This window comes from Oreochromis niloticus, linkage group LG14 (genome assembly GCF_001858045.2).
Source record: "Oreochromis niloticus isolate F11D_XX linkage group LG14, O_niloticus_UMD_NMBU, whole genome shotgun sequence".
Taxonomy (NCBI): Eukaryota; Metazoa; Chordata; class Actinopteri; order Cichliformes; family Cichlidae; genus Oreochromis; species Oreochromis niloticus.
The window spans coordinates 18,644,789-18,658,243 of NC_031979.2; the positions used below are offsets into that span (position 1 = coordinate 18,644,789).

General features: G+C 39.1%; 1 protein-coding gene across 2 annotated transcripts; it reads right to left on the reverse strand.

The window, feature by feature from the left end:
• Window positions 1-3,455: 3,455 nt before the first annotated feature.
• Window positions 3,456-7,993, reverse strand: LOC102082235 (copia protein). 2 transcript variants are annotated; one of them, XM_019345358.2, is made up of 2 exons: window positions 6,488-6,627; window positions 3,456-5,270 (listed from the first exon to the last, which is right to left on the reverse strand). In XM_019345358.2, exon 2 carries the CDS (start codon window positions 5,228-5,230, stop codon window positions 3,707-3,709), a length of 1,524 nt encoding a protein of 507 aa, XP_019200903.1. In that variant the 5' UTR covers window positions 5,231-5,270; window positions 6,488-6,627; the 3' UTR covers window positions 3,456-3,706. The 2 variants fall into 2 exon arrangements, with proteins under 2 accessions (XP_019200903.1, XP_005474738.2); XM_005474681.4 differs by having other exon boundaries at window positions 5,240-5,270; window positions 6,488-7,993.
• Between the last annotated feature and the right edge of the window lie 5,462 nt (window positions 7,994-13,455).

Consider the following 13,455-nt stretch of genomic DNA (forward strand, 5'->3'; position numbering starts at 1 on the left):
CACCATGGGTAAATATACAACTTTAAGAAAACTTGATAGTGCAGAGCTTACTTTATTCACTCACATGACCTTTTGAGCATAAAAAAACTCTGAAGGTCGTAAAAGATTGTGCAGCTTGTATGGTAACACGTTAATTAGTTTAATGACTTTAATGACTGACAAAATTGTATGAGACTATACCAGAGTACAGGTGGAACCACTGTTTTGTCTAAATACTTTGCATAAATATGCCACTGTATTCATTTGGAAAGGCACTGCATGTTCATTGCCAGCAGTGTCTTTCAAAGGTAATTAAAAACTACAGCTATTTTCTGTTTAAATAAAAATAAAGGTGAGCTAAAAATGTAATTATAAACTTTTGTTGGCAGGGGTAATCATATTTGAGCATTTTTTCCTTGTTTTTGTAATGGTTTTCTAAGTATGAATGCCTCCCCCTTCTCCTTTTTTTTTCTTTTACAAATGTTCCCTGGTTTACACTTGCACAGTTACATATTCACACCTGGCAGCTCCTCTAGTACAGCTGTTAAATGCCTTGCTTGCCGTATTTTCACTTCTCCCACCTGAATTTATCCCGCCTGTCCAACTGGGAGCATGCCACAACCTTTAATTCACAAGAATTAAGAAGGATTTGTTCTGTGTCTGCATATGTTTCTCTCTTATGTGTCCTTTGGAGCATATTCCTCCTTCCTGGCAATGCACGTATATTTTTACACACAAGTAATAAAAAATGTGGCTAGCCCGCTACTTGGAGTTCTGAATCATTCCAAAATATGCATGACCCAAAGTCTGACACTGAATATGTCCTGTGTATGAACAGAAAGAGCACCTGAGCTGTTGAAGCTCTTCTAACATATTAATCGTGCTTCCCTATCACTGCAGCCAGGGTGTTAGAGAAGTTAGGAGAGTGCTGTAAAGTGTGTGTTAGAGAAACCAGAGCAGAAGCTGATTGTTTGAACCATCACTGGCCTTGTGTTGTGTATGCACTTCTGGTTTTCAAATATTTGCTGGGTACATCTCATACCGTGATTGTTTTCAAAAATGAATACGCTGTTTTGGAATGAGAGTGTTCAAGCAATGTTACTAGGCAACGTGGATTGAAGGTTACACAGTAAATGGCTTAGTGGATTTTGTGATTTTAAGTTAGCAGCAGCAGTGCCAGAGAATGTGAAACTCTTGTACTGCTAACTGATTGAAACAGCAGCCAGGTGGAGTTGAAAGACATGGCCCCTGCTCGTGCCTCTGCATCAAGGCCTCAGGGGAGTTTCTGAGACTGGCACAACTTCACTAATGATGGGTGAAATGTTTCATCTCTTCATCACATGCCTCCCAACAAACTCCATCTCTTTCTTTCCATCTATCACGCTGTTGTTTTTTTTTGTCCCTCAAATGTCCTCTCATCAGTCCTGTCTCTCACTTGCTCCACTTTTGTTTTCAGAGTATGGCCTCCCTCTCCTTTAGTCTCTCCTTATGTTTCGTCTCATCTCTCACGCTGACTCGCTTCACACTGCGCCTGTGTCTGATGTAACTCTGTGACCCGGTGCCGCTGCTAGAAAACAAGGGGCTCCGGTCTGCTTCTCTTGTACCTACTAGAGCAACAAGAAGGAGTATAACTATGTGTGCATGCCCTGCATTTATGAGGAGAAGATTTAATGTGTACACGGAGCTACTTAGAGGTAGTTGATCTACTGTGTGTCGCAAAGTGAGAGAGGAGACTAAAGCTGCAACTCTGTGTGCAGGTTTGCTTGTGGGTGTATAGTGCTGAGTTAGAGTAATAATGCAGAATATGCTGACATGTGAGGTAAATGAAAGAAGGAAGTGCAGCATACCAAAACAATATAGTAAAGAATATGACATACAGGCATCATAATTCAGTGCTTTGTGTGTTTTTATATGCTCTAGGCCCTAAATCTTAGGTGGTCAGACAACTTTTTGTTTTCTTTCATTCAATTTTAAATAAAAATAATGGATAATTATTTTTTATTAATCATATATTATGTTTAAATTTCTGTGTGCAATGGACCAGGCTGAATATCAATATTGGATGCCAATGATCTTCGGGCCCTCAGGTGGCACTGAAGCACTTCCAGAAATCACAGTCTGTGAGAACAGTTTGCCGTGCAAGTTAAAACTCTATGATGCAAATAAGAAGCCATACACAAAAACGATCCAGAAGTGTGGCCATCTTCTCTTCTGGGATTTTTAAAATGGACTCAAACAAAGTGAAAAATTGTTCTGTGGTCAGACAAGTTGAAATTATTTTTGGAAAATGTGGACGCTGTCTCCTCCAGACTAAAGAGGAGGGGGACCATCCGGCTTGTTATCTGTGCTCAGTTCAAAAGCCTGGATCTCTGATTGTATCAGGTTACATTAGTGTCTATGGAATTGTCAGCTTGCACATCGGGAAAGGTACCATCAGTGTTAAAAGATATATACAGGCTCAAGTTTTAGAGCAACAAATTTTCAAGGCAACATCTTGTTCAGAGAAAGCCTTGCTTGATTCATCAAGGTAATGCTAAACCACATACTTCAGTTATTACCAGTTATTACAACAGTATGATTTTGTAACAAAAGAGTGCAATCAATGAACTGACTAGCCTGCAGTCCAGTTGCTGCAATCAAATTAAAAAATGACTCTCAAAATGACTTTCATAAAATTGTACAGTTTTCTCAGTTTAAATGTTTTATTTTTTATCTTCTTATGAGATTTTCAAGTAAAATATTTCTCTTTTATATTGTATACTTTGTTCCAAGTTTTGGGAATTGTGGTTACATGAATGCAAACATTATTTATTATTTAATATATTAGGCATGCACATCTGTATATGTGGCTGTTTGCAGGTGACATGATCATAAATTATGAGTCACTGTAGTGACCATAACTGGATGATGAATGGGACTGCTGGTAACTAGTGTGCAGTATGATTGGGTGATTTAGTAGTAGTGGATCCAAATGCTATTTTATTGTCTACTGAGCCATTGTATTCTGAAGCAGCATGGTTTGTTGGTTAGTTGTCTTTTAATATGTGTAATTGCAAATATCAGAGAGAAGCTGTTTTTTTGGGGGCGATTTGGGGCGATCGTGGCTCAAGAGTTGGGAGCTCGCTTTGTAATCGGAAGATTGCCAGTTCGAGCCCTGGCTTGGACAGTCTCGGTCGTTGTGTCCTTGGGCAAGACACTTCACCATTGCCTACTGGTGGTCAGAGGGCCTGGTGGCGCCAGTGTCCGGCAGCCTCGCCTCTGTCAGTGCGCCCCAGGGTGGCTGTGGCTACAATGTAGCTTGCCATCACCAGTGTGTGAATGTGTGTGTGAATGGGTGGATGACTGGATGTGTAAAGCGCTTTGGGGTCCTTAGGGACTTGTAAAGTGCTATACAAATACAGGCCATTGTTGAGCTCGAAGAGTTTTCTTCTTCTTCAGCCATGTTCTCTTAATAATGTACACACTTGGTTGGTTGATTACTTTTCCCGTTTCTTTTATTGTCCGCAACACAGGAGGGGAAAACATACATCCATTTCTGGCAGTTCGCGCTTCACAACAACAAGGAACAGGAAGTGAAGTCATCTATGATCACCAAAATAAAATCATTTCCAAAATAAAATGACAATCAGAAAACGTCTTTTACAACACAAGATAAATTAATATATTTACTCATGAGAACACAAATCTAACACCCCCCCTTGTTCTCATGCTGTTAACCCACAGCATCTTATGCATTTCCAAAGAACCATTTTTGAAACTTTCTGAGTCTCACTCTTGTAACTGGTTTTGTTAGTACGTCTGCAGCCATTTCTTCTGATGGACAATGTTCAATGCGGATTTTTCCTTCATTTACCGCTTCACGAATGAAGTGATATTTCACATCAATGTGCTTCGACCTCTGTCTGTTCACTGGATTTTTACTCAAAGCAATGGCCCCTTGGTTGTCCCCAAACAGTTTAGTACACGTGTACCTTTTTCTGTCCATGCCGTTTAACAGTTGGGTTAAGTACATGCTTTCCTGAGTAGTGGTTGCAAGACCAATGTATTCAGCTTCACATGTTGAGAGTGCCACTGTAGGCTGTTTCTTCGTTTTCCAAGATATTACTGGTCCCTCTTTAGTAAGTGCAAAACAGTAGCCTGTTGTACTGCGTCTGTCTTTTACAGAGGATGCCCAGTCAGAGTCACTGTAAGCAATTAGATCTAGATCCTCACTGCTTTTCTTAAAGATCAGTTCAAAGTCATTTGTACCTTTTAGGTATCTGAGGACTTGTTTTGCCGTTACTAAGTCCTCTCTCGTGGGTTGAGCTAGTGTTTGAGATAGTCTGCTAACAACCCAGCTTATATCTGGTCTCGTACACGTCATGGCATATATCAGGCTGCCCACTATTTCTCTGTACTCTCTTGAGTTAACTGTCTCATTTGCATCACTTCCTCCACATGTAGTAGTGTCCGTTTTTAGTTCACACGGTGTGGATCTAGGTTTGCAATCTGACATCCCAAAGCGTTCCAACATTCTTTGAATGTACCTCTTCTGATTCATCCTGATTTCAGCCTCTTTTTGTATAAACTGGATACCAAGAAAACTGGATATTTTCCCCAGATCTTTCATGTTAAACTTTGACCTCATTGTTTCTTTGAATGTGTTTAACAAGTTATTATTGCTAGCCGCAATGATCAAGTCATCTACCCAGATGATAACCAGTAGAGTTTCATGGTCAATGTCTTTCCTGTATACACAGTGATCAGAAAGGTTTCTTTCAAAGTCATTTTGTTCAAGGTAGTCATTCAAGAGTTTGTACCAGTTTCTCCCTGATTGTTTTAACCCGTAAAGGGATTTCTTTAATTTGTACACCAAATTTTCTCCTGACTCTGTTTGCTCAAAACCTTCTGGTTGGTCCATGTATATTTCTTCCTCAATGGGAGCATGCAAATATGCAGTTTTAACATCCATTTGGTGGATAATGAGATCATTCTGGACTGATATTTGCATTAGGGCTCGCACAGATGTCATGTTTGCTGTTGGTGCAAATGTCTCTTGGTAGTCTATGCCTTGTGTTTGGTTGTAACCTTTTGCTACAAACCTGGCTTTGAATATTTGTCCTTGTTCATTTTCTTTGAGAGCGTAGACCCATTTTCCTCCAATGGTATTTCTACCAGTAGGTAAAGTAGTCAGTTCGAATGTGTCATTCTCTTTCAGAGAGTTGATTTCTTCTGCCATTGCCTGTTTCCACCTTGGTGTCTCTGGTGACATCAGCGCCTCTTTATAGGTTTGGGGGATTCCACAGGTTGCTCTGTAACAATAATCAACACTTACAGAAGTTACATTAGCTAACTCCTTGCAGTTGGATGTGTAATCCTCTAAATATTTAGGAGGCTTCCTTTCTCTGTTAGGATAGCGTTCAGTTTGGTTTTGCTCATCACCCTCATTTCTTTCTGTGTCAAGGTTTGGTTCATTTGTGTTGGTTTCCTCTTCTCTAGGAGGTCTGTTCTTTGCTGCATTTTCATTTTGTTGTTCTGTATTTTCTTTTGAAGGCACTGCATGCTCATAAGTCTGAATTTCTGTGTCACATTCATCAGTCTGTGTTTGTTGTTCAACAGTGTTCTTCTTGATAAATCTCACAAGTCTGTGTTTTGACACTTTTCCTGTGTGGGGGTAATAAACCAGGTATGCTGGGCTATTCTTACTATAACCCACAAATATTCCTTTTTCACATCTGGGATCAAGTTTCTTGTGATCATGTATGTACGCATAACAGTCTGACCCAAATATCCACAGTTTTGAGAGATCTGGTCTTTTCCCTGTTAACATCTGATATGGTGTACTTTTAGTCCTGTTACTGTAGCATCTGTTGCGGGTGTGTGCTGCATTTTGAATGGCATAAGGCCATAATTCTTTTGGCAGCCCCTTTTCTAGTAAAAGACACCTCCCCATTTCAAAGAGAGTTCTCCATTGCCTCTCAGCTGTGCCATTCTGATGAGGAGAATATGGCGCAGATGTCTCATGCTTTATACCCTTTTCCCTTAAAAGAGACTGGAAGGAACTGCTTGTGAATTCGGTGCCATTGTCTGATCTAATGCACTTAACACTGCCGTATGGTGCACAGTCAGCTAGAAACTTTGCTGTGGCCTCTGTGGTGTCACTTTTCTGTTTTAGAAAGTAAACTGACACTGCCCCTGAAAAATCATCTGTGAATAATATAGCATATTTGTGACCACTTTGGCCACTTGGTTCAATGGGGCCGGCTAGATCAGTGTGCACCAACTGTAATGGCTCACTCGCTTTTGGGTCGCTTTGTCTGTTTCTGTTGTTAGTGAATTTCCCTTCTGTGCACACATTACAATCTAACATGCCACTGCCTGTGATTTTCATGCCCTCTACAACATCAGGTAGCTTTAACACATCGCTAACATTACAATGTCCTAAAATTTCATGCCATGTTTTCACATCACAAGTCAGATTAACAGTGTCACAGGACATCATGTCATTGAATGATGTTTCATTGTTTACCGTTTTCAAATAGTAGAGTCTGTTGTATTCTTCGATAGAGAAGACTGTCCCATCTTTGTTCACTAGCTCATTCTGTCCCTTCTTGAAGACCACCTGTGCTCCATGGGTTGTAGCTGCCTTCACTGAAAATATGCTCTGAGGGTAGGATGGGATGAACAGAGCATCTCTCAGTGTGATGGTGGTACAGTGTCCTTGTACGTCCCGTAGGGAGACGTTGGCATCTCCCCTCTTGAGTGCGACGTTATTTGTCCTGGATCCATCAGCAAGCTCCATGTAGTGTTTCTCTGGATCAAAAGTCTCATCAAACTTTATGAACTTGTTCTTCTCTGTAATGATGTGTGAAGTAGCACCACAGTCCACCATTAGTCCTTCTCTTATTATGTCAGTAGGCAGGAGTCTTTGACTAACTTTAAATACAAAAGTCTGCTCTTCTTTCTTGTCCTCTTGTTTTTCTACAGTTAGTTTCGCATCATCTCTGTACTTGGTTTTTCTTCTACATGTCTCATCACTGTGTGTCGAGCTTCTATGGTAGCTACACCACTTAGGTGTTCCCTTTTGGCGACAATCTTTTACAAAATGTCCTCGGTTTCCGCATCCATGACAGGTGATGGAGGTTAAATCGACCTTCATCACATTATCTGTTTTTACTTTGTTGTCAAATTTCTCGGTTTCCTCATAACTTCGTAGGTTGCTTTTGAACTGTGTGAATGTTAAATCTTCACTGCTTTGAGTTGTGTGAATAGCAAATGGCTTGTAAGCTTCAGGAAGCCCCTTTAAAATCATAGCGATAATAAGTCCATCACTGATGACTTCTTTTGCATTTCTTAGGGAGGTCACTGCTTTTTCAGCTCGGATAATATAATCTGTCACTGTCTCATCTGGTTTCTTCTGTAAAGACGTCAGCTCTGTGTACAGTGCGATGATTCTGGGCTTGCCTTTACTATCGTAGTGGTCACGTAGTATTTCTAAAGCTTTTCTTCCGTCGTCAGTCGCATCTCTCATTACCAGTGAAAGGCTTTTATCATCAAGAAACTGAATTAGTTCAGCGTAGCATTCAGCATTCTTCTCTGCATCTGGATTAGTGGCTGATAATATAGTGTCCTTTAGACCAATGATCCGCATGTGGCCGAGGAACTTTGCCTCCCAGAGTTCGTAACTGTTTTCGTCTCCGTTGAACACTAACCTCTGCCATCTTCCTCCTGTTGTGTCACGCCTGGGCCCATAACCTGTTGAGCTCGAAGAGTTTTCTTCTTCTTCAGCCATGTTCTCTTAATAATGTACACACTTGGTTGGTTGATTACTTTTCCCGTTTCTTTTATTGTCCGCAACACAGGAGGGGAAAACATACATCCATTTCTGGCAGTTCGCGCTTCACAACAACAAGGAACAGGAAGTGAAGTCATCTATGATCACCAAAATAAAATCATTTCCAAAATAAAATGACAATCAGAAAACGTCTTTTACAACACAAGATAAATTAATATATTTACTCATGAGAACACAAATCTAACAGCCATTTACCATTTTAAAGCTGTAAAGATAAGACTTGTTAAAATAACGGTACGGTGTTAACAAATTTATTAGACCACCTGTCAATAAAAACAAGACAACACAAATATTTTAGAACTCTATCAAAAATAAATATATTTTATTGAGCAAATGTCAAACTGAATCCACTGTTTGTTATTTTAATTATTTTTCTGTTCAAGAATACAAATAAAAAACTCTAATTTTCGGCAAAATTACAGTTTAAAAAAGTAATGGGCTTTTTTGTGCTTTTTTGGCCAAAATTAAATATGAAAATTCATGGATAACATCAATAATTATATTTTAACAGTAAAAATATAATTTTGATTAAAGAGGCTGCACGTACTGGTGAATTAAACATTACAGGAAAAAAATGATTTTGGTAATTGCCAGTACTGTTAATTTGGGGGAGCCATGTCATAAACCTTACATCGGGTGGTGGTCCAAAAATTGTTAAGCATTCTAATTACACCTTGTCTCTGTAGTTGACCTCAAATTTAGTTTTTTCTTTATTTCTTTTTTCATTTTTATCCATTAGCAGCAGCAACATGTCCTGCTTCAAAAGACCTACAGTGTCTTTGTCAGATGAGCAGTATTGGAGCATTTAGTGACTGTAAACCCAGATATTGATCTCACAAGCTGGAACAAACCAAAATGATGTAAAACAACAATAAATAGTAAATTCAGCAAACAATAGAGTCACCCACACAAACATGACACACAGTGACTGATATTGTTATCTGTTGCTTGTCTGGTAACCCTCGAGAGAGTATTAAAATGCTAAGACTCTTCTATTTTTAAGCACATTATGGTAAATTTAAAGAGAAGGCTGTTGTTGCATTTTGAAACCACTAATCCTTTGTGATTTTTGCAGAGTTCTGGTGTGCCAGCGTGAGCGGGACATGAACCGGCAGGATAAGAAATGAATAATATTTGAATGTGATATTTATTTCTTGTTTAATTTTCTCTTCTTCTTCTACTACTACAGCAACGGTCTCCACATTGCCCCAAATCATATAAACTAGTTTCCAAAAAAGTTTGTGATCATTTTAATGACGTGCAAAATCCTCCAAATGCTACATTTGATAAAACTTGATACAAAGAGTTATTTTTAAGAGAAAAACAAAAAAAACAACAACTTGTGTTCATTTTGTGACCACATGAATGTGATCATTATTTTAGCAGTAGCAGTAGATATAGCTGCAGTCGCATTAGTAACAGTACAAAGTTAAGGCTGTTGTATATTGCTCATAATATCCAAATATCTGGGAGCTCTGGTGAAAGAGCTGCTACAGGTCTATGAATTGTTCTCTTCCTCGAGTTAAAGAATACTTTCCTCTGAGGACGTCTTGTTATCACTGTCACTCACTTTCGATTACAGCGTGAAGGATGAGTTGCTGACAGCCCAGAGATGTCTGCATGTGTTTTAGCACTTCAAGCAGAGGCTGCTGAAAGCTAAAAACTTTGTAGTAATGGATAGAGACTGTATTGGCCTCACAAAGCAGCTCAAGGGGAACTTCTTGTTAAAAAATAAATAAAGATGATTGGTAGACACAAGTCCATAGGGTGTATATCCCAGCCAGTGGCTTGTTGCCTGTTGGGAAGTAGATTAGTCATATCTCTTTTGTCATATCACTGCATTAGTCATATCTCCTTTGGTGCTCTTGTGTAATCCTCTGCCGACTATTTGGATATCCCCACGTTAATGCGACCGTTTGGCCTATAGTTAATAATGCTGCCAGAAGCATACATGTTTACTATAGTTCTCGTCTCTTTAACAGCCGCTCATGCATAAGTGCCATGCAGCAGTGGTTGTTGCCTGCTAGCACGTTGTGCTGACCTTTGGGAGTGTCGCAGTTCACCCATTGATAACTAAACTGTAAAGATATGCAAAGATTTCTCACCCAGAAAGTTTTTTCCATCACTGTTTAAAAATAATGGACAGTTCATGAAATTTTAATTCAGTCCAATTCAGTTTTATGAAGCATCGAATCACAACAGCAGACATTTCAAGGTGCTTTATAATGTAAGGTAGAGACCCTAGAATAATACAGAGAAACTCCAACAATAAGCAAACACTATTTTGGTTGAGATCCCAGCTGTTGTAACAATATATTTATTCTCTTTGCCACTAATATTTGTTAAAACAGACAGAGAAAAACAGTCTATTTTGAAGAGGAACATGATGCTGTCAGTGGGTAACTTGTATAATCACTGAGCTTCAATAAAGACAGTCATCCAAGACATATTCGCATAGCTACAAAACTTTGGTTGTGGAGTCAGTCCTTGAGAAGCTACCTTAGTTTGTATTCCACTTGGAATTTAAGGACAAATCTATCTCTATTTAAGTCAATTTAGTTATATTTTTATTTATATAGTGCCAAATCAAAATAGCAGTTGCTTCAAGGCACTTTATATTTTAAGGTACAAACTCTACAATAATACAAGGAAAGACAGAGAAATCCTAACAATCAGAATACTGCCTATGAGCAATAATTTTGGTGACATTGGGAACGAAAAACTCCCTTTTAACAGGAAGAAATCTGGCCAAACCACGCTTAGGGAGGTTGAGCTTTCTGCCGTGAGCGGTTGGGGGTGAGGGGAGGAAGACAGGACAAAAGACATGCTGTGGAAGAGAGCCAGACAATAATAACTAATTACTAATAAATAAATGCAGAGTGGTGTGAAGCAGTCTCCTCATGTGCCTGCCCCAAAATTCCATATCTGAAATAGAAACACAGCATATCGTAAAATGTAAAGTGGTTAATGAAAGATCTGTAACCCTGAAAAATCCTGAAATGTAACTCTTAATATGATTCACTATGTGTCAAAATTACTTATTTCCTGTGGTTGATTATATCACCACAAACAAAGGCTTAATTATTACATTACTGTGATCCTTAAGAGTTACATGAAAATCATTTTCGTAATGTAATCAGTATCTGTATCTGTATCTGTATCTATAATCTGTATCTATCTGCTTTTGCCGTGTTAGAAATTATGTTGATTAAATATGTTTGACTGCTTCTTGTCTGATACACCAGAACCCGTCCATTCAGTGACTTTCTTCCATCTATCCAATTCAGTGTGATGAATGAGCCGGTTGGCACTTATCCCAACTTGCACAGGGGGAAGAGGTGTGGTATACTCCAGACAGGTCACCAGCCAATCACAGGGCCAACACAGACACACAGACAACCACACAAAAAATGTAAAATCACCAATTAACATAACACGCATCTCCTGTGACTGTGGGAGGAACCCGGAATACCTGGAGAGGGCTTAAAAGGGCACAGGGAGAACATGCAAACACCGCACAGAAAGATTTGCCAGTTGATTCAAACCCAAGATTTTCTTGTGAGGTGATGGTGCTAAAAGCCAAAGCTCCATTCCCTTCTTTTTAAAAGCTTTAGAGTTAATTTTAGCCTACATTTTTACAGAAATGAAATTAAGTTTGTACTTTGCATAAGTGTTCTCCAAGTTTTGTTCTTACCAAGTTTAACTAGATAAAGTTACTCTTGGTAAAAGTGAGTTCAACTGTGTGCAAGTTTTCATCACTTTCTGATAATAGATGAAAGTCAAACAGCCACAGCACAAATTCTGAAAACAAGCATAGTCAAAGAAAGTAACAATTCAGAGACTAAGTCAACATCAAAGGATCGGGGACCAACATCAGCCGCTTACTGCAAAATCTCTGTTTGTCTGACAAGCCAACATCACATAGCTGTGGCTGTCTTGAATCCGCTTGATCCACTCTGGCAAGACTGTCAGGCTCTCTGAAAGACTGCTACAGATTGAGGCCAGCAGACCTGCTGCATCCTGTGGACAAGTCCTTTTTATAGTTCTCATCTTCATCCCACAGTGAGGTGGGTCCAAATGGTGTAAGCCAAAAAGTGATTGTCACAGAAGGCGAAGAAACTTAACTTCAGCTATACCTCAGAAAATAATGATTACCTTTTATTCTTTGGTAATCTGAGATTCAAACCCTGAGATATTTATCCTGGTAGCATCTTCATTTAAGGCACCCTTGTTTCTTTTGTATATAGACTCTCACAAATAAATCCACTTATATTCATATAGATTAAAGTTCTGGGTCTTGTGTGTTTTCAAACAAAGAACTGTAGGTCAGGGAATTAGAGATGTAAAAGTATGTGCGTGTTTTGCTGTAAACCATGTTGGTAAAAAAAAAAGAAGAAAAAAGCGGAAAGCAAGAATCCAGGGAACTCATTTAATCACATTTATTCAACTTGGTTTCTCTCATTAAGAAATCAGGTTACACAAAGTATTCTGGTTATGTAAGCCCTAGCAAATATGACCCCAGGAGCTTATGGATGGCTCAGGTCCAACATTCATTTCCAAATCTTGCCTCAGAAACTAAACTAATTATTTAGATAATGTCTTTATTCTTTGTCAGCAGGAGCACAGAAAACATCATCAGCTTCTGACTGACTTTGAAAGTTAGAACAAAAAGGGGGAAAAAAACCCCCAAAACTTGTGTTTGAGAAATACAGCCTGTGAAAAGCTACCAAAGGATTTGCGGGTGATGATGCGTTGGATGTTTTTCTTTTTTCCATCTAGGTGAACAACATGTTATCAAAGACTAGCCTTTCTCTGATTTACTGTCTGGAGAGTACTCATGTTTTTTCAGTGCTTGGCATAACCGTGACAGTGCATGAAATTCATAACAGTGTGACTATAGTATGCACATTCTGCCACCCTACAGGAGGGAAGCAGGGCGACCACTGTGGGCCTTGGCCTACTGTTGAAGTAGTATTACACTGGCTCTTTAAACAGGGAGGTTACAACTTAGATTAACATAAAAATAGATTAGTTACAGCACACACTGACAAATGTGACTTCTGCTATTTATGATCAATTGGTAGCAGTTGTTGAAAACTGTTGGGGGTAATTCCACCCGTGGGCACCAACCTCTACCTGTTTCAGGCAGACTCACTGTAAATGATTTGTGAATACATTTCACTCCGAGGTTTCCTACCTGCGGTTCCCACTCATGACTAGAGTTCAAATGTGCCTCTTAAATTTATCATAGGTTTTGAACCTGTGCTTTTTGGATAAGCAAGAAAAAAGAAGAGGCTTGCATCAGCTGTGTGGTTAAATGATTTAAGAAGCTCCAATTTTAAAGCCAAAAGCATGTTCCAAGTGCATTTATCAGGTATTATCGCAACCTGACAACCCATGAAAGAAAACTGGCAGGCATCCATGATAAATCTTCAAGGATTAGGTGTTTTTGATGACTGCTTTTTGTGCAGTTGTACAGATTTATACGTACCTACATAGAGATTAATCAGACAAAAATAATTTAGAATATGCACAATTTCAACATATGCTTATCTCCGTCACATAAATAGGTGTCCATCATGGCGGGATTTTGTGCACCATGTGATTTAGCAAGATCGCAAGGCTTATCGGCAATGACCTTT

What these genes read in the sequence shown, in the direction of transcription:
- LOC102082235 (XM_019345358.2), bottom strand. Translation starts at nt 5,230, where the DNA reads ATGTCACCAGAGACACCAAGGTGGAAACAGGCAATGGCAGAAGAAATC.